Here is a 27,078-nt window from a genome sequence, read left to right as displayed (position 1 = left end):
CAGTTGGATCTTATTCTGTCGTCTCTTCAGGGGACCAAAGTCCTCAAATGCAGCTCATCCATCACGTAAAAAGTGTATAAAATGTTGATATATTTGACATTAAATTAACAATGTAACATAGTAAAAAAAAAAAAAACATTTCATAGGAAGATAATCACTTTTGTCCAACTACGACTGAAGTCTCAAAATAGCTTTGTAATATATTTTTGCACAAATTAAGGACTCTTAATTTAAACTTTAATTTCTACAGCTAAACACAAATTGTGGATGTGAAGGATAACTTTGGTAATATTTGACTCCGAATTTTAAAAAAAGGAGCAACATGTAAGAACTAGCCTGAAGTTTTTGCTTGAAACTGAACAATCAACAAAAAAAGATTATAGTTTTGCCGTTATGTCAAAGACGTCTTTGTATTGTGCTGCAGGGAGATCTACTGAAACGAGCGCGCTAAACAGCTAGCCGCGGTAGCTTCCAATGTTTTTCCAACCCACCTAAGATGAAGCCACACCTCCTAGAATGATTCTTCCTCATGACTTATTGGTTTGTGCATGCCTCCTGTTTCTGACCATAAAAATTAGAGAATATATAGCTAGCTACCACACCCTGCAGTCCCTCCACCTCACTCCTCACCGCTGGGAGGCTACTTCGCCAGGAGCGGACATCTTGCCCAGCTCCGGAGACGGACCTTCAGCTGGCGGCTGTCGCAACTCAAGTTCAGCCAGCGCAACACCTGGAGCCTGAGGTCACAGCTTTTGGGCTTATTTTCAGTGTAGCACGACAGCATGGTGGGAATTAGCTTGTTAGCTAGCTAGCTAGCTAGCTAAATGAGTATAATTCAACGAATGAATGCTTCATCCACACACAGCGTAGCATGCGTTTCACACATAAGCACTAGCCAATCACAGCGAAGCCGACGCTGCATGCGGCCTCCGTCACGTGGAAGTGGGTGTGGCCCGTTGAGTCTTGTAATACCACTTGTAACTTATTTGTTTGACTTTCAGACGCTTTGAGCAACTTTATTTCTTTATTTTAGTTGCCTACTTATTTAGATCTTCGGGGGAAACATAATATATTGTCATTTATTCCCGTGCATGTTCTCCCAGTAATCAGTGTTAACGCTAGTGCTGCTGGGTAACTGTGGGACTGCAGCAACAGAAAGTTGCTGAAATGGAGCAATGTTGGGACAATCCCCTGGGATACATCTTACACATTGCAACTTTAAATGAACTTTCTACTTTTTTTGTCGTATCAGTGTGGCAAATGTTTGAAAGACAATGCATATTATCGTTTAAGTAAAACTTTACTAAATTCATATTCGTACCATGACTTTAATATGTTAAATTTAAAATAATATGACGATTTGCATTAAAGGAATTTGGTCCACTGACCCGAAACATTTGGAAAATATGAGTTATATTCTAAAGCCCTGCAAAAAAACAATTATTGTTACAAGACTTTTGTGAACCTGTCCTTGAAGTGTAAGAGAAGTCATGTGTATTTAGAGTCTCAGTAGTCTCGTCCACACCTCTGATCATCTGTAAATGGTGGCATCGCCAGTCTCGACTCAGAAACACACACCTCTGGTTCCACACAGGACGGGACGGGACAGGGGGACGGGACGGTCAAGTCGACAAAAAACAAAAACACACCTTGCCGACAAAACCCAGAAACACAGTCAGAAGATGAAAGAAGAGCCACCGAAACATTTCAACAGCACAAATGCAGAAAGGTCCAAGACAAACGTCCGCAGCCAGAGAGAGGAAACGTTCCAGTACAAAACAGACATGAATCGATAGAACAGACCGGCTGCGGACCGAATCCACAACCGGGAAAAGGATTTCACACGGGGAGGTGAAGCAGTGAGCCCCAGGCAAGAAACATGTATCACACACACTTCACGTCACACACAAAGCATTCAGTTTCCTACCTCTCTCTCTTTCTCTCTCTCTCGTCTCATCACAGGGCTTCCAGCTGAAATGAGCGGGGGAAACTTTCCCACCTTTAGCACGGGTCCACGAACTCACCGCGAATTCAGCTCATTTTTGTGAACCAGGCAGGTGTGACGCTGCATATTTCATCGCTGCAATGTGCGCTTGTTTTGTGGACGACGTTGTATTTTAACCGTCCTACGTCGCTTTTATAAGAATGGCAAATCCAATAAATGAATGGTTGATAAAAAGTACAGTTTTTCCAATTCTTATTTTCTTGATACAAGGCCTTCTTTTAACTTTCTTGAAATTCCTTTTTTGCAGTGAATAAAGTAATGCATTGTGTGATCAGTAACAGCTGTATCTATATAGTGTATATGGACAATGGACACAGTTGGAATAATATTACAATTTAGATTCAGGTTTTGTTTACGGCACATTTTTTAGAAATATCTATTTAAACAAATGGTATCTTAATCCACGGATGAAAGCCATTAATTGCAGCTGAAAAAGTAAGTGGACTTTATTTATTTTTTCAAGGCAATGTAATATTGTTTGTATTTCAGATACCTCAAACAAACATCATTTCCTCCCGTAAGCCCCAAACCACACCATGGCTCATGGCTCAACAAGTTTGTAACGCCAGCTGAGCGAACACTGTAAAAGCAGAGATCCCCGCGAAAAATATAAAACCTTTGTGACTTTTTTCACATTAACCAAGTACCCAGGCGGTAGTGTTTTATTCTGGCTCACAAATTAATTGCGGTTTTACTTTAAATAAAATCACAAAGGTAAGAAAAAAACAAAAAGCAGAGCGCTGGCTGACAGACACCTTTCAACAGAGACAATCATCGGGGAATATAAAACAGTTTTACAAGTCCAATCAATTAGAAATGTACGTTTTATGGCTTGTTTTCTTTTTACAAATTAAACTAACAAGACATAACGTCTTATCTCTTTCCCCGTTTGCAGTTGATGCTTAGCCAAACTAACCAGGCGTCTCTTGCCTCTATCGCTCATCCTCCAGATATGATGAACACGATTTGATCCGATCTTCTCACGGAGCACGTCACCCAAATAAAAACGTGTGCTCTTTAAACGCGTTGCCGATCTGGGTGTAGCAGCAGTAACAAGGCAGACACAGCAGAAGTAGTCTGGTAGGCACCAGTGAGTATATTATCAGTTTCCAGTCATACAGGACAGTTACACAATCCACAGAAGCATCTCTCTCATCCAGAACAATTTATCCAAATACCTCTCTTGATGTAGAACTCCAAATATATCTATATATTTTTTCCCCTCATCGTCTCTCTCCTCATGTCACCATTAATCACACACCATTACGATCATCACAATAAACGCTCACTTTTTCCACCTGGCAGAATCAATCGTCTTAATCGGCGAGCATCTTTGTGCATCTGTGACGTCAGCGTGGTGCCGCCTCCCTTTTTGATACGAGCTCAAAGAACAAGATTTGACACATTGTTACAACCCTGCATCGTTACACAGTTACAAAAAAAAAAGATAATACAACCTGCCTCACAATGAAACACGCGTCTTCATTCATTTTATACATGAAAATGACTTTCCGAGGGTTTTGTACGGTTGGAGATAACAGATAAGCGATGCATATTCTAATAATTACACATGTACTGCAAAAAATGGCACAAGATGGCTGCCCTTCATCACAGTTGTTGAGGACAATATCTTTCTACGTCCTCATGATTCTGAACCCTATTATTTTATTTTTGGCACTTTTGGACATCCTAACAAACTACCAGCTTCACAAGACTCGTCTCGATGTGAAAATCCTCCCAATAAATGTTACAAGCGAAGAGATATGTCATTAAAACACAGTGTGATGGGGTGACGTTTTCATTTTTGTGTCATAAAATTTCAGTCAGAAATCACTAACTTGATGCAGACTTGCTGGCTGCATGTATAAATACGTCTATCCTCTCTGACTGGTTCAAAATTAAAATCAGCAAAAATGTTAAGCTCATCACAACACTGACTGAACAGAAAATGTAGAAGCATTTGGTCCTATATACAATATAAAGTCGACATGGGGAAACTAATCGGTCCTCAAACAATCATAGCAAAGCAATTGGTCAGTTTTCCCTTACATTGCATGTGTATTACCAAATATGTGATCCTAGTACACGCGTCAATATTACCGATAGGTCGTCATACTCAATATGCAATCACAGGGATGGTGACACGGAGACGGAGCGGGGTCAGGTCGGCCCTGAGGTCGGACCCCGGCCTGAACCTGTGGGCGTGCGCAGCCGGGCGGCTTTCAGGAGCGAGCAACAGTTCTGCGCAGCCGGTATGTGCTGGACCACAGTAAACCGAAAACAGTGTCTCCTACTGGCAACTTGACACGTGAATATCTGAGTATTTCTCCTGATTCGTAGCGTTTGAGCACCCGTATGCATTTGCATCTGAACGTCGTTTGGAGAAATTGTTTTCTGGAGGAATAAAAATACGCTTATTTGTCAGTTTGAGTTGGATGAGAGGATTGACACCAAGCTCATGACTGGAGATACAGAGCTGTAGCCAGGAGGCAATTAGCTTAGCTTAGCATGAAAACTAGAAGCCGGGGGAGAAACAGTTAGCATCGCTCTGCTCAAAAGTGCAGCTATTAGAACCAAAGTTGACAAATTAATATGTTTTATCCCCTTTATTTTATATACGCACACAAACGAAGAAAGTTTAAGAATAAAGATATGTTTGTTTTTTTTAATGGGGAAGCTGTTTCCCCCTGCCTCCAGTTTTTATGATAAGCTAAGCTAATCGCCTCCTGGCTCCAGCTCATTACCCGACACGCAGACGTGAGACTGACATCGATCTTCTCACCGAAGCCTCGGGAAAGAAAAGTAATTCTTCAAAGTGTTGAACTATTCCTTCAACGTTTCACCCTGCCCGATGCAGCCTGGAGATGACATCATGGTGAAGATGTTGTGTTAGTTTTGTGCTGTATGTTTTCTGAAGGTGTCGGGGATTACTAGTGCAGCCCAGTGGTATGTGGCGTGGTCAGTGAGTTGTGTGAGGGTACTCAGGGTTAACAAATGAGAAGCCTTGGAATTCTTCCTGGTCCAGGTTGGATATAAGCTCCTGATCTGGGGGGGTCAGCTCGGGGGGGTGGCGCGTGAAAAAGCGATCAAAGTTCTCTGCATCACGCCCACACTGCCGTGGAGAGGAAAGGAGAGGAGAAAGAGATGGGAGGGAGGGGGGGGGGTGGAGGGAGGAAGTGAGTTTGATGAGGGATGTGAGGAAAAAAAGGACAACAACAAAAGGACAAAGAGAAAAAAGAGAAATACAACTAAAACATGGCATCAACCAATCAAATCACTCACAGCCGAAACTGTGGATTTCCATTGGTCCGCATGTGAGCCGGTGACATCTCAGCTTCATCGTTGGTGATTACACTCACAAATCTCATCTCAGCATTTGTCAGAGTAGTGACCAACGATGGGTGATGGTTGGGTTCAGGGGATGAACGATGTAATCTAGAACTTACCTTCGCTAAGTACGTTATTCCCTCGTGACTCATTTCTAAGGCGATCAGTGGAGCTCAGATCATATGCAACAGTTGAAAAGAGCAAGTGTGTGTAATGTACTCACAGCTTTAGGTTTGAAAGGCGGCTGGACCTCTTTATTTTCCAGTTTTTCCCAATCTATGTAGCGGAAGAAGGCATGCTCCTTGATGTCCCGCTCCCCCTCTGGACCGCAGCCCAGACGCTTACCTGGGTGCTTGGTCATCAGCTGGAATCACACACAGACAGACAAGGTGAGGAGAGTTTGGACAAAGGTGTGTACACCCTCCCCCCTTCACTGTATAAAGCTGCATTACAGGTACACTTTATTAGGGCTGAGCTATAAACTGAGTTTGATAGAATTTGTCATTTGCTCATTGACGACATGTTAAACCCACCATGAAAAGGCAGCTTTAAGAAAACATATCGAGGAGTTTATGTGCTTCACCAAAATGTTGACCGAGTAGCAAGATGGGATTCTGAAACGTGCTCGGTGTCGCCTCCATTATCAGAGCTCACAGCTTATATTTTGGGCTTGTAGAGGATGAAAAGTCAGCTCAGCTGTATCTGCACGCATTTTCACTCTAAACTAATAGCCTTGAACATGGCGCATGTCTCCAGTGTTCAGGCGGGATATGGAGGGTTTATGGGGGCGCATTAGGACTGAGTCTCTATAGTTTGGTTTATACACGACGTAGTGAAGGTGGCGCGAGAAAAAAAAAGGCATTTGAGTACATATTTTGCAAGTTAAATCAAATTGTTTACATGATATTCAACCTTAAGTTCTTTATTATGCATTTAATTCTAATGAAAAAGGACAATAAAGTAGACGTTTTGGAAGATACTGCAACGAACATCATTGTGCGCATCACATTGTGAGCATCACATTGTGAGCATCACATTGTGAGCATCACATTGTGAGCATCACATTGTGCGCGCTTGTAGTGTCGCACGTCATCTGAGGTCTTGACTGAGCTTATGTGCGCGTGCATTTGAGCGTGCGGCCTCACCCCCTTGCAGATAGCGACAGCTTCTTTGGACATGGATTTAGGGTAAGAGACGTGATGCTCCATGATCGACTGGAACAGCTCATCTTCGTCTTCCCCGTCAAAAGGCGGCTGGATGAGCACAAACATACTTCATTTGTGTCTTCCTGGCACAATTAATCTCAATTTAAATAAAGTAAAGACATTAAATAAAAACCAACCTGTCCAGCAAGCATTTCATAGAGCAGGACTCCAAAGGCCCACCAGTCTACAGACTTTCCATAAGGCTGATACGCTATGATCTGTAAGACACAATGAGGGAGTCATGAGTCTTATTCAGGGGTTGAAAAAAAAGCAAAAATAAGAATTAAACGACCAGTTCCCGGCACGCTAACACACCTCTGGAGCGATGTAGTCTGGTGTGCCGCAAAACGTTTTTGTCGTGGTCCCGTCGTACATGTTCTCTTTGCACATGCCAAAGTCCGCTATCTTTATATGGCCTTCAGCGTCCAGCATCACGTTGTCCAGCTTCAGATCCCTGACACACACACACACACACTTACATTCTCCAATGACCGTAAACTGCACATGGAGACTCGAGCCATTTCACAAAAACTGACTCACCGATACACGATGCCTTTGGAGTGAAGGAAGAAGAGTCCAATGGCAATCTCTGCAGCATAGAACCTAAAATACAGACAAACCAGTTTCTGATCATTGTCGTGCGTCTGTATCGACACAGATACACAGTATGGTGTGTGACGGTATGAATAAAAGACAACTTTTTCACTTGTGATGAATCATTTTCTGCAAGCTACTTGGAGCGGTCGACTCGAGCAGCACTGATACGTATTCAAGTCATGCGTCTCGCTCTCCATGTCATCGACCGGACACACCCTGCCGTCTATCCAGGCAGCAAAACATTCCCATCTCCCCCCTCTGCCTCGTTAATGTGTCAGTGTTGTCGGCTGCTTTTTCAGCCCCACCAACACACACACACACACACACATACACACATCCACCTGCAGGCTCCGCCTAGCTCGGGGAATACATGTTATAGATTTCATCATCTCATGTAATCATATCTGCATGATGAGTCATGAGACCGCAGTCTAGACGCCAAACTAACTACAGTATGTTTATTTATAACACCGTCTATAGACTCTATACTGTACATATCAGATATATGGATGTATATTATCTATGTAATGTCTTACTATTAGCTTACTTGTACTTATATACAGTATTTAACACATACAGAGCAAGTATAAGTACTTTGTACTGTAACTTTTGCACATGTTCATACCATATACTGTATGTATGTATGTATGTATGTATGTATGTATGTATGTATGTATGCACATTAGTGTATTCATAACCCACTGTTAATACTGTATATCTAACCCTTAATGCTTAAGAGAAAAGGAGAAGCATAACAAAGTTGTTTTGCATGAACACTCACACAGCATGAGGCTCCTTGAATTTGCCGACCTGCTGGATCTGGTACATGAGGTCTCCTCCGTTTATATATTCCATAACAAAATACAATCGGTCCTGGAAGACAAAGAAGAAGAGGAGAACAAGTGAAAAATGTGATAAACCGCGTTTCTGCGCGTGCTCGCCGTCTCTGCCGACGCGAGACGTCGTGCATCCGTACCATGGTTTGGAAACAGGAGTGCAGCTGAGTGAGGAACGGCGGTTTCCCGGCCAGAGCGAGCACTCTCTTCTCCACCATGGTGCACTCCACGTCGTCGTCCTGGATCACCACGTCCTTCTTCAGGATTTTGACGGCGTACAACTCGTCGGTGCCCTTCCTCTCAGCCAGCATCACCTGGAGGGAAGAAAACTCATCAGCTTCACAGAGGAGGTCATCTCGCCGGTCCAGCCGGTCGTCAACCGTGTCTAATGCCGCCCGTCACCTTGCCAAAGCTGCCTTTGCCCAACACCATGATGAAGTTGAAGTCCGAGAGCTTGACCCGGTCCTGGTTGCCATTGCTGTCGTACTTGCACACCGAGGAGGAGGAAGAAGAGTCTGCGGTCTTCCCCGGCCCCACCCTCGCCCTCTAGAGAGAAGGATTGACAAGGAAAAAAACAAGGTTACAAGCGAAAAAAGGAGAAGGACTGCACAGATTGTCCTTTTTGTGTCTCCGTTTCTCACCTCAAACTTTTGTCGCAGCTCCTCGTTACCGTCTTCTCCATCTGGCTGGACTGGAACATTAAAATATTCTCCTTCCTCCTGAGAAAGCATCTTAAACCTAAACCCCAGCATTGAAAAACAGGATTACCACCAGAATATGATAATGAAGCCCTTACACCCTGTTCACTCTGCCTTTCTTATCAGTGTCTACACCTGTGTTATTTTCCCAATTATCCGCCGTATCTTGACACCTTACCATCCATCTACTCCTTGTTTCAGAAGCTCTGAGATCCCAAAGGACAGGGATCCCATGAAGTCGTTCCTGCTGGTCAAATCCCAGTCCCAGATCTCCACCGACAAACGGCGGTCCTTGTCGGTTTCTTTTAGGTTGCTTTGGAAATGAGAGAAGAGGGGGGAGGGGAAGGACGGGACAGTGAGATGAAGGGCGTTCTTAAAATAGGTAAAAACCAAGATCACAGTTTGATTTCAAAGCCACATCCCCTGGTAAACACCGCAGAAAGTGACAGTTTTGAATGCCCGTGCTTTTCCTAGCAGCCACGCAGCAACCCAGAATAGCAACGACAACGAGCAACAACAAGAAAAACAACGGGGACAGGGCCACTTGCATGAGCTCCAGTCACATTTGTGCTTTAGTGACCAAAAAAAAAACGGGTCCGATAGAGTAACTTGAAACCAACGTGCATAATGCAACAATGCCAAGAATAAGCTTGCTGAAGCCTCACAACTCCTGGAACACAAGGACTCACAACGTAAAGGTCTCGTTCCAGGTGGGGTTGAGGCAACATTTGATGGTCTTGGTCTTCTGCTTGCTCTCACTCTTGGGATCTGGGATCAGCTTGAGCTTGACGTAGGGGTCTGACAGGCCGTTGGGGTCCATGGGAACCAGGTTTCTGGCCTCTTTGACTGCGACGGGGTGAGGAGGACATGGTCACAAAACAAAGTGTCAGGAAACCATTTCAAGATGCACTTTGAGACAGTTTATTCTGGATTGCGTCCGTTCCAAGGACAGCAGGACGTGAACCTGTCGGCGTTGGTGCGAGTCCTGCTCTAAATAACTCGGGCTACATTTGACAACATTTAACAACAGTTTAGTTTCTGTTCCATAATCAATCCACGGCTGTCTGAGGGAGCGAGAGCTGGCACGTGGACGCATGTTCCAGCGGCGATATGGGTCAATCGTTGGATCATTGATCGACTAATGGACTTTCCAGTTTTAGTCCTGGGCTGATAGAGCTTTGGGAGGTCCTCAGTGTGTGCGCGTGCGTGTGCATGTGTGTGTGTGTGTGTGTATGAAGAGACAGAGTGCACTCACTGGTGACGGTGAGAGTGTCGTCAGCGATCTGGGCAGTGATCTGGATGCGTCCTCTCCTCTCGGTGTGATCTGTCCCACACAGGCTCGGGACGTTGGTCACACATCGCTTGTGTATGTTCATCATACAGTCTGAACACAGACACACACACACACACACACACACACAAACGCACAAGTTAGTTGCACCTTTATGGAGCAAAATCAAAAAGTACAACCGTATGACTCGACCCTCCTTAAACTCTCACGATGTTGTCGTTGCAGATTAACGACTTTTTATTGATCTTGTGTTGCGTCGGGTCGGGACGATGTACAACTTTAAATTGCAGATCCGGATAAAAAACACTCAATAAGTTAATTGTTTTGAATTTTCATTGCTGGGATAATCTCTAAAATCTTCAAATGAGCGACTTTAAAAAAGGAGTCTAGGTCGTGAGAAATGAGCATGATTTAAAAATACAGGAAGTATCATGTGACAAACAACAAACTCACACAATGTTGTTATTTTTATTTATTTATGCTGGGGGACCTTATGATTTATGATGATCTTTTTTAAGATTTGTTTTTTTTTTTAACAAAAATATCATTTGTGTGTCTTAACAAAATGTAAGTAGAAGTGTTTCCAGTACATTTCAGTACCATTTTTAAAAGTTTGAGTGCATATTTTAATAATTAGTGAGACAATATCGTGAATCGCAATCGTTTGGGCCTCAATTGTCGTGACCAAAAATTGTCATACGTCCCATGCCAAGCATTTGGGGAGAGATTGAAAGCAAGTTGGTCAAAACTGAAGCAACAAAAGGTCGAGACATCCGGAGGTTTAAGTCCCAGAAATACTGGATCCTACATCTTCCGTAATGCAACTCACTAGCATCATTTTATTAGCCCATTCGTGCACGACGACACCAATGTACTCACCACTGAGATTGTTTCACATTAATTAGTTGGTTTCGCCACACAGGCAAACATAGAAAACAGAGATAGCTCATCTCTGTAGAGTGAGATATTCTTTGTAATTTCTCGGCCCGTCCACTAGATGTCAGCCTGCTCTGACAAACAAAGCTTTACCTCAGCTCCCTGGAGGTAATACACAGGGTTGTTTGTTCTCCATTCCACGATGAAGACCTCTCTTATAATAACTTCTTCAGATGAGTCGCATCTTAAATCTCTCCACACGGCAGTGGACTAAACACATCATTCATTCATGCAACTTTCACATTACTGTCTGGCTCCACTCAGCGGCACTGTCCATTAAAACTTTATAGAGGGTTGACCCAGAAAAAAACTTGTTTTTAATGTGGCAGAACAACACATCTCATCTCATCGTGGTAGCAGATGTAAAATATATAAATCCCTCGCCTGTGTATTAAGCGACGCCTTCTTGGGTCCCTCCAGTTTAAAGCGGGAAGGGATTTGATCCGAGTCAGAGTACGGGCTTCAGTTTTGAGGGACAAGAGGTCACACACTGTGACCTCCTGCAGGTCAGACAGTTAAATGATGAAGTATCGACACTTCAGAAGAAGAAGGTCTCTCCAGGTTTTGGCTTTAAGTAGAAAATCTAATTTGTTTATATTAATAAAATTTGTAAGTGACATAGCGTTCCCAGTCAAATGTTGCTTGTTTACGTGGACTAATATATAACCTACCTCCACCACAGTATTTTCAGCACCAACACTTCAATAACCAACCTTCTTCTTTTCCTTTTTGAGTTCATACTAAATATAAATGTATAAAAACTGCTTCAAAGTCCATCAAACGCAGCGTAATGCTCACAGATCCATGAGGAACTGTCCGCCCACTAAATAATGTTGATGGCTGCAGACCGCGAGGTGGAGCCTACTTCCTGTTTGGGTCTTTGTCGCCAACGACAGGCAAATGGTCAGCAATAAATACGAAAACAAACACAGATCACTCATTGATATGAGAACCTGATAGTATCTCGCTAACTGTCGGTCATTAAGCTGATAATATCTATTTAACTGGAGTCAGAAGCAGGTCAAATATAGTGGACGGTGTCTGCGATGTGAATTCAGATGATGTGTTTTTTAACTTTAGTCTTTGAAGATTATGAATGCGAGAAAGTAAAACCGTATTAGTTGGAATGACAGAAATATAAATAACATTACAAGTAGACATTTCTTCACATGTAACCTGAATGCAAATCATAATAAACACGGATATTCAAGTTCTGAATCTATAAAATGTGTGTCAATACTTGAAAGAGTTCAATTTAATTTGTCTTACAAGTGAATTGTTTGAAATGTTTGCATCTATACTGCGTGCCATAAAGCAGGTCTAAAATGTTCAGTCCATGTGTGCCACAAATAAACAAATAAATATAATTGTAATGAATATATGTAATAAATAAATATGCCTAATAATTAGATAAACATGACAAAGATAAAAGGCAGGCAGTTAGCTAGCTTGCCACTAAGTCTCCAGAGCGCGAGCCGGCTAATTATTGAGCCGTTGCTTTGGGCCATAATCTGAGACAACCTTGCCTCACTCATATTAATTTCACAGATGGAAATCAAAACAGCTGTGAAACTAATGTGGCGTTAGGAAATAAAACTCACCGGAAAATAAATAAATAGATAGATAGGCCTTTTGTGTTTATTTATGTCTTTAAAATTGACGCAAATTCTAAAGATCGCACACAAAAGAGTACACTGGGATCTTCCGAGGCACTACATGGCAACACACACACACACACACACACACACACACACACACACACACACACGTGTACGTACGGTCACATTTCATGCCCTGGTGTATCAGCCCGTAGAGGAGGGAGCCACAGTGGTCACAGAAGGTCGGGCTGGAGTAAGTGTGGACCTTAAATTTGTGTTTACTCCGAGGATCCTGCAGAGGCACAAACACAGAGAGGAGAGAGGAGAGAGAGGGGGAGAGAGAGAGAGAGAGAGAGAGAGAGAGAGACTTGAATTCAATATTTAAAGTAATCCAGGTGGCTTCAGTCGGGTTCCTGCATCGGCGCTGTGCTTAAACTCTATTAAAAGATTGTAAACTATTCAGTTGTTCCCAGTCGTGCTGTTAGGTTGTATTTAAAGGGACAGTTCACCCCCAAAAAAAGATCTCACTTACCTCTCGTGGTGTTTAACCCTGTTTTCAGATACACTATGGCCAAAGGTATGTGGCCACCAGGACATTTAAGCCCTACGTGAGCATCTAACGCCTTAACCATGAGAAGGATTATGAAACTGTTCACGACATTTTTTAACCCGGCTGCAGGAATTTGCTCCCATCCGGCTAGAAGGTGCGAGGTTAGCTATTGATGTTCGGTGATAAGGCTGAGAACAGCGCTCTGTGCAGGCCAGTTGTGTTCCTCCACACCAAACTGGGAAAACCACTTTCTTTAAAATGACCTGGACTTGAGCACAGAGGCACTGCCACATTGAAAGAAAAAAGTGTTGCCTCAAAACTGTTAATTAAAATATGGTATTGGCATCATTGTGACAGCCGAGACCATCCTCCTGTGTACACTTTTGAGTGTTTCTGTGGTGAACCGTTCCTTTAAATGTTGCCTCCGTTATCACAGAGGCGCTAAAGAAAAAAATATTGAGAGAAGCGATGCGGTTCTAATCGAGTGAGTTTGGAGGATGCTTAAAAATAGGTAACAACGAAACAGCTTTGGTGATATAACAAAAACAAAGAAAGACAGAGGAGTTAGAAATTAATAAACATCAGTTATATGACTACAAAATCCACGCTGACTCACACATGTGTGCGAGTGCATGTGTGTGTGTGTGTGTGTGTGTGTGTTTGTGAGAATGAATGAGTGATGTTGGCTGATTAACCTGAGGCAGCCAGGCAGCACATTCTCTTAACTGACATGTCTCAATGTGATTTGGGGCTGACAGCTCAGCAGGAGGACCAGAGGTCTGTACACGTGTGTGTGTGTGTGTGTGTGTGTGTGTGTGTGTGTGTGTGTGTGTGCGTGTGTGTGTGTGTTCATCCAGCAGCAACTACAGGAACTACATAGATGTACACACACACCCACAAACACCAAAATCCAGTGCTGACCTTGCTAATGTTATTAATAAACATCACTCATCAGCGAGACAATAACTAACCGTGTGTTTAACATCTAACTTCAACATCCGCAGTTTCACATCCGGACTCCCGTGTTTTTCTTTACTTACGTCGGAGGCAGGTCCCTTGTCGGCCCCCGGACAGGAGAAGGTGACAAATTCATGACAGCGCTTATGGACCACAAAACAGCACACTGGTGGAGGCACACACAAAAAAAAAAGCAAATGTCAGACGGAGGCTTCCTTACAACGGCAAATAAGGCGACACAATAGCAACAAAGAAATGAATCAATATGTCAATTATGTGGCATTAGTCACTGCACAATAGGCTACTCGTATTTCTGCAGTTCCCATTTGTTTCTTCCGCGCTTTCGCCATCTATATTTAGCGTTATTGCTTCAGTTTGAGATGATTGTAAATTCAACCGCAGCATGGTGGGACGTCTCGTGATCGCGCCCCATAACATTAAAGCTGCTGCAGGAAACGGAGACAGACGGCTCGCCGCAGCAGACGACTGGATGCTGCCGCTCGCCGCTCGAAGTTCGAACCATTCAGCGCGGCGACGGACTGAAATGCATCACCTGCACACTGCCACTGCATGAGGACACTTCAGAGACGCATGCTTAAGATCTTTGGATGGGTGCACACACCCACACACACACACACACACACACACACACACACACACACACACACAGGTGTTCCTTAAGAACTACGTGGGAGTATTAGTATTGCTAATCATGGCCGTCTATCACGTTACAATCAGGTAGAAGCTCTGCTCAGAAAATGACCTCACTTCACTGTGTCGCAGCCTTTTAAAAGGAGGAAAGACAACAGCTGTGCCATAATACAATATCAAGATTTAAAAGACGATACCTTGTTTCATGTCACGAGATCAATAGAATAAATATTGCCACGAACTTAAGTACGATTCTGAGGCGCTTGCTTTTTACTTGGGTATTTCCATTTCATGCTACTTTATACGTTCACAACATTAGTTACGTTCACTTTCACTAATGCATCACTAACTATAATCATTATATTTTATGCATAATTCTGCAAAAAGAGTACACTGGCAACACAGAGACACACACACGCATACAAATACACACACACTGTGACATGAAGCACCGGTTTAGTGCCTGCAATATTCTCAGAAAGAAATCTGAGTCTAAATGTGTGATCACGTTAAATTAATGCATTTAAGTCAAAGCCCTGACGAAACATACACATTTCTACGTAAAGACGAAGACATTTATTCAGATTGTGAGTATTCTTTTGTAAATTCTGATGTCAATACACTTTCACGTATGTATTATTTTACACGCGGGACTTTTACTTATTGTAGACTTTTATTTTAACAGCCTATTTTTACACCAAGGTTTTACCATCAAAATACTTCTTACACCAATGAAATTACTTTTTTTTTTAAACGGCTAACGTCCAGCATTCTTGAAATGGATTTGAATAATATCTTCATCATTTCTCAGCCGAAGCATCCGACCTCTTGCTTGCGTCATTGTCCGCAGTAAATTGTGTGAAATTGTGTTCACTTTAAGCTTTTTCAAAACAAACCCGATGACTTTGTTAACATTTCAAAAGACTCCCGTGGTTTTCTGGTCTTTTAAATGGAAAACAGGATCAACATGTGGTTGTCAGAGGGTTCACACGTGAAAAAAAAAGAAGGTGCCCCCAGGTGCTTTGTTATTTATTCATAAGAGACAGAAATGTCACGTGTGTTTCAGCGTATCGGCGGTTCACATGCCTCTTGATGAATGTCTTTTAAATGCTGACAAACTGCAGACAAAGAGATGCAAAATGCTTTAAGGTACCAACACGTTGACAGGAGTTGAGTAGGAGAGACGGACAAGCTGGTCTGATCCATCGCTGTGAACGCTGCAACGAACAAATGTCCATCACAATCTCACAAAGCCCAAGCTGACACATCGAAATGGCTCCTTTTGTCGAAGAAATTACCAACAGAAACAAAGAGATTTGGTTTGCTGAATGAAGAAAACCAGCGACATATTGATACTTCAAAAGCAAAAGCAAGATTCAGTGAATGTTTTGCTTCACAAGTGACTCACATAACTACATGTATTAAACTTGAATGGAGTGTATAAGGTAGGAAGTCGTTTCTCAGAATTACAGGTACAATGTAAAGATTAAAAAGGCATCAAGAATAACAGGAAGTGCTCACTACTTGGGAACATTTCAATTGTGTACAGCAGATTATTAAATTAATTACATACAAACAAGACCAGATCAAAGCAGAAATATTAGATGCTGTATTTACTTTATTAGTCAATCATTGGCCACTAAACACTCAAACCCTGAACACTCAGGGACTTACTGACGTCACCTGGTGATGTGTGAGAGGCCGCGAGGGCTTGAACTGTAAATATGAAGACATGGGACCCATTGGCTGCAACATATCACGTGACCACGACGAGACGAACATATATTGTGCATTGTGGGTATTTATTTCATACTTTTAACTCCCTGATTTGAACGTCTTGAGGCTCACGAGATGAGACGTCATTTCAAAAAAAGAGTTGCTTGTTTTTGTCAAAACAGCTTTAATAACCAAATGAAATGTTTGATGAATAAATCTGTGTATATAATTTCCATCTTTAATCCTTAATGTGTGTAAATGTGATTTATCGGGCCGAACCCTCACGCGCTACTTTGTTTACCTTTTTTTTGTTTTATTGGTAACTGCGAGTTTAACGACACACTGCAATGAATTGTGGGTAATTCCCTTGGGCAAAGTCGTCATCTAACGCTGACTTACGGAAAGGGTTCATAAAAGGGCTCAACATGTCTGCCACAGACCCTTGAGCACTCCACGATGTGACAGTGAGACAGAACTTGGATTGAGCTGGTAACTATTTTGATAACCCCTGAAGTTATTTATACAAAAAAAAAAACTGTTTTTCTCCGCTTTATAAGTTAGGGAATTAAATATGTTGAGGTTCGGGACTGTCAGGTGGACAAAACACGCCATTTGAAGACATTTTTCAAGACATTTTTGGAGACAAAACGATCCAATCAGAATATAATCTGCAGATTAATAGCCGAGGAAAAAAAAAAACCGATCACAGTTGCAGCCCTGATCGAAACCGAGCAGCACTAATGAGCGTGGAGCCCTCGGAGAGGTGGAGACGGTGTGTTGGAGCAGAGCTGCTCCCGATCCCTCAGACATGCAGCTGAGATCACACCACGAGCCAGTGAACCTCGGAACTGCACGCGCGGGGTCGGATGAAAATAAAGCGCAATCCATCCCTTTAAAGTTTTATCAGTGCCTCTCTGCAGACGAGGACGTGGACGTGGACGACACCAGAAGTCCATTTAGATAAATAGGGCAGATGGGTCCTCTGAGCCGGAGCCCAACTTTGTGGCTCAGCCTCGTACCGCTGGTGTACTTTGACATAAAAAAAAAAATTTAAAAAAAATAAAAAACCTTCCGCAGTGCTGATCCGAAACCACCTCACTGTGACATGCCGACTAAAAATAGAAGTAGGACATCAATATGGTTCAACATTACGAAGATATTAAAAACACACGTGTTGCAACAACAGCCACAGCCCAAGCGAAACACACACACACACACACACACACACACACACACACACACACACACACGGAGAGAGAGGGTGACATTAAGCTCTAGTTTGATCTTAATTATTCACATTGTCGTTACATTTTCATGAGGCACCGTGGCAACCGGCGGCCCTTTTCCGCCGCTTTCTCGCAGTCGAGTCTGTGTGTGTTTGTGCGTCTGTGTGTGTGTGTGTGTGTGTGTGTGTGTGTGTGTGTGTGTGTGTGTGTTTGTGCGTCAGGACGCAGCGTGGGTCCCCGTCAGCGGACCCCTGGACCGACACGGGACATTTTGGGTTGGTGCAGTTTTTTAAGTCCAACGACAGACACAACAGTAACCGACACGATGCTGCACGATGCAAATGAACGGGTACACACACACACGCACACACACACACACACACACACACACACACACACACACACACACACACACACACACACAGACACACACACACACACAGTGATTGGAGGGACTGAAAACACAGGGAAACGCAAAGAGAAGAAGAAGAAAACAGGAGGGAATGAAGAAGAAATAAAGTCAAACAGAGAAACGTGTATGTGCATGCGTGTGCATGCTTGTGCATGCTTGTGCGTGTGTGTGCGTGTGTGTGTGGGCAGAAAGGGATGGGGGCACAGCTGGGTTTGAGGCGATGTGAGGGGGTGGAGGATTCATTTGTGTGTTTGCAGTGTGTCAGAAAGACAGAATCAGAGAAGTGGAGCTCCAGAAAACACGGTGACGGATTGCAGTCACACTTTATAGCTTTTTTTTGTTCATAAATCTGCTCTGTCACTTCGACACACAAACACACACACACACACACACACACACACTCCTGAAAGACAGGCCTAGTGACCTGCCGAGGAGGTCTTTGCTCTGTTGCTTAGCAACCAGGCTGAGCCCTACAGTTGAGTCTACACACAACACACACACTCACACACACTCACAAAAACGCCCCGTTTTATCTAAACGACGGCGATAACAGAAGAAAAAAAAAACTGAGCCGCTCCAAAAAAAGACTCCTGCGATGGACCGCCAGGACGACAGCGGGCCGGCTGTCTCACACCGGGACGTTGCCTCCATCTTGGACGGGTCTACGGATCCACAAACCTCAAACGGACGGCGGTGGAAATCGTCTGAAACCGAAACCGCAGATAAGACCCTGACGCTGAACAAGCTCTCTGAACGACGGACGCCGACGTTCTCGCCGTTTCCCTTCAGACCCTAATTACCGAGTCAGCCTCTTGGCCGAAATTCGGAGCCGGAGATATCGGTGGGGAGGGGGGGGGGGGGGGGGATTGTGAATTGTGATGTCTCTTGGTGAAAAGAAACCACAGAAGTGTCGGCACTTATTCACAGTATAGACAGTCGACTCGTAAAAATGGCGACGTCTCGGTCAGTGACATATAAAAGTAATTTAGATGATAAAGCTGGGGTTGGAGAACATCTTTTTCTCAGCAGCACGAGCTCCCGAAGTTCTCCCTCAGGCCTCTCCAGAGCCACGCCCCAAAAAGTATTATTGTGTACACTACGCAAACAACACACATAGCTATTGTTAGCGCTCACAGCTGTCAAGCTAGCAGCTAGTGGAAGACTCCGGTGACGGGGAATGAGCGCACGGGAGATGTGCAGAGTGTGTTCGGGCTGATTTACAGCTCATGAACCTTTTTTTTTTTTTTTTTTTCCTAAGAGAAGATTACCGACTCGACCTTTAACCCAAACAATCGATTCAGCTAATTCCAAAAGGAGTTGTGTTTGCGTCGGGTTTGTCTTCTTGACGAACGACAAATACCAAACAAGAGAAAAGAAGCCAATTTTTTATCATTATTTAAATGGGCAATATAAAGCTGATTAATTTTTTTTTTGGGGGGGGGGGGCACATGATTTAGACAATTGCCACATAAACATACAAAAAATATACACATTTGTTTTCAATATATGAATTCAATATTCATTGATATATAAGTATTTGGCCCAGCTGTACTTTGTCACCAAACAGAAAACATGTTCTTCATACGTGGCTAAACTAGTCCGCGCTAACACGATTCTGTCAAAGATACACTTGATATTTCACATTTTTTTATTACTAAAAAAGAAAGAAAAGGTGTCAGGAGATCCATCAGAAATGCTGGTCTAGCATCCAAGCATCATGTGTTTGATTGGCAGCTGAACATTCAGGGGAATCAGACCACTGAGATACAAAGTCATGAGCCGTGTTTTTATTTTTTATATACTGCAGCTTGAAAGAAACAAAGAATGTTTTTGTTGTTTTTTCCCCCTGTGATGTGCAAAAGGAAGCAGAAATACCGGCTGGCGGTTGTATGCCTTCATGCCAATCAGCCATAATGCCGTTACATCTGTCCAAAATGTTATCGCTTCATTCCTGTTATCGTCTTAGACATCTGTGTGAAATTGTCATAATTGCCATTTGAATTCTCAAAGTGACCTTTAACCGTCGAAATCTTATCAGTTCAACCTTTAGCTTAAGTGGACATTCGTGCACGAACTTAATGAGTCAATACATTAATTGTGTTGTAAGCTGGATACAGTGAAGAGTACTAATGGAAAGCTCTGGCTATCTTCTACGCTAAATTAGACGACATGCACGCTGCGTCATGTGATCCGGGTCAGCTGAGGTGATCATCACTGGATCTGATAAGTGATAGAGCTGAAACGATTCAACAACCTCACTTAACTAATAATCAAGTAATTCACAGTGATGACAGTGTTGAAAACAGGTCAAAAATACCTGGTTCATGTTTCACTCTTTGTAAGTTAAATACATTGGTGGTTGTTGACTGAAGCAAATTAAGGGGAAAATCAATAAATCTATATGAAAAATCATCTTTATTTGCGGCCCTACCGATCAGTAGACCCACCATCTTTGAACCGTTGTGGTTTCCTGTGACTTGAACCTTTTTATCTTCACCTCACAATAATCTGTGTAGTTCTCCCGTCGCATTAACATCCGGTCAGACATCCTGACATCCGCCATCTTCAGAGATGCAAAGATCTGTCGGCTTTAAAATTCATTGTGAAGCAGTTTACCAGGGTGGGAATCACCAGAGGTCCCACGATACTTGAGTGCCGATACGATATTATCGCGATACATTGAGTATTGCGATATAATGCGATTTATTCCATTTTTTTCAACCGAAAATTGTCTCTAAAAGGAAAACTTTGTCAACAAAAAATGAATTGAGTTTCTTATTCTCGGACCAAAACGTTTAGAAATCGATTAAATTAACGATCGATACTTGGCTTTCGTGTATCGATACAATATCACCACGTAAAATATCGCGATACTTTTTGCTGTATCGATTTTTTCCCCCACCCCGAGAGTTTACTGACGAACAAGCCGCCGCGCCGCGGACGGGCGTGCTCTGAACTATGCGTTCGCTTTCCTCGTCCACAGTGTCTCAAACGTATCGCGTAATCAATAACTTTACGCCAGTCTTCGAATCAATAACAAGGATACCGCTTCAGCCGCTGATCGGCTAGCGATCAGGATTAAAAGCCTTGAGCCAATAACTGACGGGACGGGTCCGAGCGTGGCTCAGTGGTGAGCGCCGTCGTCCAACGAATCTGAGGATTTGGCGGTTCGATCCCCGGCTCCGATTGCCCACGTCGATGAGTCCTTGGGCAAGGCACTTTACCACAAAATTGCAGAAAAGTGAAAGCGCTCAGAGTCGTTGGAAGACTAGAAAAGTGCATCACAAGTACAGGTCCAATATGGCAAGGAGTGGGTTTTTTTTTTATTACTTTTGGCGTTTTTCCTGTATTTGAGTTTGTTTGAGTTGTAATGTGGGCACAGAGACCTAAACTCTGAGGCTGAGTGCAAACAGGGTACATTTTTCTGAGCTTTTTCGATTGTTCCCAATAGGCAGAGCGCATGTGTAGCCGCATGAGGTCACCTCCAGAACATATCAGCACCTAACCCCCCTTTTTTTCTGAGCGCCATATTTTTTTTTTGTGCGCTTCCACTGGAAAATCTCTAAACTTTCCTCATAAAAAGGCTGAATATGTCCCGGTAGAAAGCACAGAAGAGGCTCATCTGGCGGTTTCTCCCCCATCAAAGAGTGAAATCATCCGGACAGACGCTGACGCTCTTCTGCTTTTATCGCCGGACACGTCGTCTCTGAAGCGTCGTCGTCCCGTCCGCTGCGAGGCTGTCGGCGTGAGCGGTGGCTCGTCCGCACGGACGATGAAGGATAAAAAAAACAAAGTCGAACAAATAGATAGTAGCCCAAAGGGATGATAAAAAAAAAAACTAAACCGGAGCGACGCTCGTCTATCATACGACAGCAGTTAGAGTGGCGGTATGTTGCCAAGATATTGTTGTCATAGAAACATTTCATCAAACACCGGGATGAAAAGTGTCACACAATGCCTGTATGTGCTTTTCTGCCAGAAAAGAAAAAACTGTATATGGACACATGCCCCGGCATGTATTCATCACACACTTGATCATTTGTTTTGCTGCTCTGTAAAGGAGATCGGATCTGTGTCTGCACTACTGGGGCGAGATGTGGAAAGCTTCTCAGACAAGACTGAAAAATAAACATGTTTCGCTCTCGTTAACTTTGAGTGGAGTTACAGGAGCACATGGCAGTCAGAGGTAGGATTAAATAAATAAATAAAGCACTGGGTGCTGTCAGTCAGACGTGCCGGTAGCTGTTTTAGAGAATCTCTTCCTGTTCATCTGTGTTTTGTAATCTCCTCAATATTGCTATTCAGATTAACAATGCATAGATTTAGATCACGTTTGAAGTATCTCAACACAATGCCGGACATTTGTAAGTGTTTAAATTCATGTTCTCCAGGAGGATCAATCCAATACTGACTTTGGCAAACATCCAACTTTCCTTATAGCACCATTACAAAGTCAAAATTTGAATTTGTCAAGTACTTTTTTGTATGATCAAATACCAGAAAAATGTTCCCATCAGCCTCAGCTGCGCTTAATGTTCCCGGTGTTTTGTTGTTGTTGTTGTTTTTTTAAGTCCAAAGCAACCTGAGTTGTGAAAGTTGAAGCTCTGAGCTTCTGTCTTTCAAAGAAATCGGACAATTTAGTGATTTATGTCCCGGCGCAAAGATAAAACTTGAAGACGTTTTGACTCGTCACAGTCAGAAAACATAACCGTTTATTTGTATATTTCCCAATTCAGAAACTTTCCCTCCACTGATCTGATGTAACGGCTGAGAAGAAATTGTACCTCGTGAACCTCGATCCAAACTCTGCTCAGACGTCTGAATCTCTACAAAGCAGGAAACCACATGGGAGAGACTTCCTCTATTCGCTGCCAAGGAAAGTAGAGAAAGATTTACCTGCAGAACAGGTATTGAAAACCACACACCCACAATGCAACACAAGACACCGATGTCACACAAACATAAGTACAAAATCACATCTAAAACACACAATCTGCCGCACACGTCAGAACAAGTCGGCACCACGTGACGGACATTCCTCCCGACCGCGAAGCGAGTGCTTCTCCTCCCCGATCACGCTGAACTGCATCTACACCCTTCCTGTTCCTCGGGCTCTCTTGAGACGTCACCGTTCACACAACTCTCCCCCTTTTCTCTCATGCCACGGTTAAATGTACTAAAAGAAAACACACTGACTGGATATGAGGTCTTCACATGTCAAATTAAAGAGAAAGGATTCACAAACTGTTGTGGCGGTTGAAACGCTGGTTGACGAGTGTTTTTGTGTTTGTACAGCTTTCAAAACACAACATTTCACTGTAAAATGAGTCTGGACTACAAGTTGAAACATAGTCATCAGATTCTGTTTAAACCAAGCCTAAAAAAACAGACATTGCAAACAAAATCTCCCCAGTTTTGTCGTGTTACGACCTGCCAGTCGCCAAATCAAAGCTTCTGCCACAACACGTTCAAACTAATCTTACCATTATTTTATTGACCTTTCAAACTGCAGCTACAATATGAGCCAACGCTCCAGAGCAGCTAACGGATGTCGAGCTGACACTGTTTTATCGGCCAGATCCTTGTAGTTTTTGTGAGGGAAAAAAAACACACTAAAGTGGGACTCAAACGTGTTTTTTCTAAGTCTGTCATTGAAATGTAAAATGAAAGAATTTGAAGAGTTCACATCCTTAAGATCTCTTAAGTTTACAAGATATGTAAAATCATGCTTTACTTCTTCTTTTTTTACTGTAGCTTCACTGTGATTTTCGATCACTGAGATTTACAGCATCGTAAACCACCTTCTGACCTTTTCACCCCATCTCAGACTATCCTGTCAGGGACCAAAAGGAGGAAAATAAAATAAATTAACTGAATATTATTGACGAGCTGCTCTTCACTGTCTAACTGCTAACAAACCCAGTCAGCATTGATTTGACGATCTACTGGTCAAAAGACACAGGAGAGAAGAAGAAAAAGGTACAAACAACACGTCGTCATAAGAGATCTACACTCACTTTTCTTAAGTTGAGCCAAATCTATTGGATCGAAAAATGCAACTAACTTTTTTTGTACTTGATGAGTGTGACTTTATCAAACCTTTTGTTTTTGAAATAAAATCATATTAAATTCCGAAGAAAAGGAAAATTTGGGGAATATTTACTAAAATAACGACATCAACGATAAACCGACTAAAAATAGTTGCCGACTCGTTATATTTTTAACAACAAATCGATTAATTGACAAAAAGGTCAATTAATGAATTGCGTGTCCTCGTGACATAAACTTGCCATCCGTCCACACCGTCTGCACTCGAAAAGTAAACTGGACTCTCGTTTGTCCTCCCTGTGTAAACCATGGTGGTATTCTTGCCAAGCGGTTGCGTGCACCCTTTTCTTTTACTTTCACATTTCCATGTACAAATACAACCAACGAGGGAGCTCTTTTTCTTGCTTGTATGTGTGTGTGTGTGTGTGTGTGCGTTTGCATGATTGTAGTTTGCATAGAAGTCTGTTGTCTGCATGAGAGTCTACAGCTGACTGCGCCCATGAGGAGGAGGCCCTCAGCCTAACTGCTACAGTTTAACCAAACGTATCCAGATTTATTTCACAATTTGGCTCGTAAGTGGACTCCGAGTTACAGATTTGTTGCCAGACTTAGCCCCGCCTTACTCCGAGATGCCTCGGCCTTTTTGACCTGTCAATCACCAAATCTGTGCAGCTCGATTGATCTCCTTTCTATATCTGGGGTGTGAGCAATATTGGCGGACTCACAACATCACAAACAACCCTGAGCGCCACTTTGTTGTACAACAAGCCGTCTCCAAATGTAAGAGTTACCGCTTAACGGTTGGAAACTCACCACGAAACCCGACTTGTTGTTGACCTCAGAGCAGCGCTATAATGGAAGGATCTGATTGGCCCGTGCTTTTTAAAGTGTGTTATCAGCTCATGGTTAATCACCACACAAGCTCACTAGTCCAGGAGGTCGCGAACACTCACACAAGCGGATACAGTGTGGATTTTTGTTCTACCCTCAGTGCATTTCCTGTGAAACCACCAGCGTTTCTGCAAACCCTGTAGCCTCAAGGAGCCTACTGATACGGTTACACAACTTTGCCCGACTCTTTACAGTCAATGAAGTCTTTCTCAAAAGAGCATAATGGGGAAACAGCTGGTCATCTTCTTGTCACATGACTGGTCACGTGACTGGAGCCAGATGAGATTTTAGTGGGTTTCAGCGATGCATCGGTGAAGAGGAGGAAGTGATACCGCGAGCGCATTTGCTGATTCGCTGTAGCGTGCATGTGATTGAGGGGTGTCACTACGTCGCAGCCTGTTTATGAAACCATTTTGTGCAGAGGTCCGTGTCTAGACACCCACCCGCCACTACAACCAGCCGCCCACCCGTGGACTGCACACATCACCACCCGCCCACGCACAAACCCACCATTTTACAATTCCAATCAGATGTCAGGCTCGATGTTAAGAGGTGGTGGGGAGCTCGAGAAACCTCACTTCCTGGTCTGTCTTCCTCCCATTTCTCCTTGGCCAAAAACAGGCATCTCAGCTTTCAGCACTCTTCTACTCTTACGTTTCACACCGTCTCTCCAGCCCGAGCCTCCTCAGAGTGCTCTCACTCTCATTTATCACTGTTGGCAAGCACGTACTCTGAGTTTGACACCTGCCTGCCAACACCAACACACCGTCAACGGAGGAGCCAACAGGTCACTGTAACAGCGCGCAGACCTGCGGCCCCCCCGAAGCACAACAAACACACAGCAACACTCCTTCAGACAGTGAACATCCGTCCACACACCCACAGCCATATGCAGCAGAGGGATTTGTGAATGGGCCACTGCTCTTACCTTGGCACTGGAATCCCTGCTTCCCAAAGCCCCTGTGGACAGAAGACAGGGATGTGAATTTTTTTTTTTTAGGGTGGGGGGGGGTCCACAGGAGATGCACTGACAATGACACATGCACAGACCTACAGATATGCAAACACACACACACACACAGGCATGGACCCACACATGGACACACACAGCTGCTGCAGCAACAGTGGGGCCCTCTGTGTGTCTGTGTCTCCAGCTGCATTCCTCCACCAGACCTCCAGTTTCAGAGATGGGTGTCGAGGGGGTCGATGCGGTAAACGCCGAGCAGCGGAGACTGCTCGGCGGCTGCCGACAACGCATCCCCCCCCCCCCTCTACACCCTCCTCCTCCTCCTCCTCCTCCTCCTCCTCCTCTCACCCTCCTGACAGGCCCGCGGTGCTGTCGCATTGTGGAAAACTGGGGGAATGGCGCATCGCAGTGTTTTTGACAATGACAATGAATGAAACACTGCAGTGTCTGAACACTGTCGGTGTGGAAGGAGGCCGATCAGAGCCGCAGCAAGTGATTCACCTGTGTCCTTTACCCCCTCTCTCTCTCCCTCTCTCACACACTCACACACACACACACACACACACACACACACACACACACACACACACACACACACACACACACACACACACACACTCACCAGATGAAGTCCGTGCAGTGGCTGCAGAAGGTTGGCTGCTTGAAGAAGCGCGCGATGAACTTGTGGTTCTTGATCTCGTGCACGTTCTTCTGGCGGAGGGCTCCCTGGCGGGCGAAGCCGCGCGCGCTCTCCGGCGCCTCTCCGTCGCTGCTGGGGTCAGCCATCTTAACGAGGAAGCGGCAGCGGCGGCGGCGGCGGCGGCGGTCCGAGAGGAACGAGGGGTGAGGAGAGCGACGGGAGAGAGGCAGAGACGACGGAGGCAGCGGGGGAGAGCGAGTCGCGGTGCAGGTGCCTCCTCCTCCTCCTCCTCCTTCTCCTCCTCCTCTCCGCCCCGCTGGCCGCCGCGGTGTCGCTCGTGCTGCCGGTGTGCTGTCGGTCTGCGTCCAGCTCGCGCTGCTGCTGCTGCTGCTGCTGCTGCTGCTTCTTCCGGCGGGTCCCCGTGCCGCGCGCCTGCTTCCCTCTTCTCACCAATGTGTTGCTCCTCAGCCGACAACTCTCTCTCTCTCTCTCTCTCTCTCTCTCTCTCTCTCTCTCTCTCTCTCTCT

General features: G+C 44.1%; 1 protein-coding gene across 3 annotated transcripts in view; it reads right to left on the bottom strand.

Annotated features, from left to right (window-relative positions):
• The window catches only part of LOC137793296 (protein kinase C beta type), a 28,915-nt gene extending 2,099 nt beyond the window's left edge, over positions 1-26,816 (bottom strand). Inside the window, exons 1-17 of one of the 3 annotated variants that reach the window (XR_011078202.1) lie at positions 26,534-26,816; positions 25,873-25,904; positions 14,084-14,166; positions 12,674-12,785; positions 9,924-10,052; positions 9,358-9,514; positions 8,847-8,981; positions 8,612-8,708; positions 8,373-8,516; positions 8,111-8,284; positions 7,916-8,007; positions 7,078-7,140; positions 6,853-6,991; positions 6,675-6,755; positions 6,478-6,585; positions 5,556-5,696; positions 3,295-5,117 (exon numbers count right to left, since the gene is read on the bottom strand). Coding sequence is in view for 2 of the 3 variants with exons in the window: in XM_068589384.1 (XP_068445485.1) it covers positions 4,965-5,117; positions 5,556-5,696; positions 6,478-6,585; positions 6,675-6,755; positions 6,853-6,991; positions 7,078-7,140; positions 7,916-8,007; positions 8,111-8,284; positions 8,373-8,516; positions 8,612-8,708; positions 8,847-8,981; positions 9,358-9,514; positions 9,924-10,052; positions 12,674-12,785; positions 14,084-14,166; positions 25,873-25,904; positions 26,534-26,697 (2,004 nt within the window). In the remaining variant the exon portion in view is untranslated. Of the gene's footprint in view, positions 1-3,078; positions 5,118-5,555; positions 5,697-6,477; positions 6,586-6,674; positions 6,756-6,852; positions 6,992-7,077; positions 7,141-7,915; positions 8,008-8,110; positions 8,285-8,372; positions 8,517-8,611; positions 8,709-8,846; positions 8,982-9,357; positions 9,515-9,923; positions 10,053-12,673; positions 12,786-14,083; positions 14,167-25,872; positions 25,905-26,533 lie in introns of those variants that run through there. The other 2 variants (XM_068589384.1, XM_068589385.1) reach the window with 2 other exon arrangements.
• Positions 26,817-27,078: the final 262 nt, after the last annotated feature.

Source organism: Clinocottus analis, unplaced genomic scaffold (genome assembly GCF_023055335.1).
Source record: "Clinocottus analis isolate CAN_PGR_092001 unplaced genomic scaffold, fCliAna1.0.p SCAF_22, whole genome shotgun sequence".
In the NCBI taxonomy this organism is placed as follows: domain Eukaryota; kingdom Metazoa; phylum Chordata; class Actinopteri; order Perciformes; family Cottidae; genus Clinocottus; species Clinocottus analis.
The sequence above is the reverse complement of the archived record's forward strand: the minus strand, read 5'-3'. Positions and strand labels throughout refer to the sequence as shown.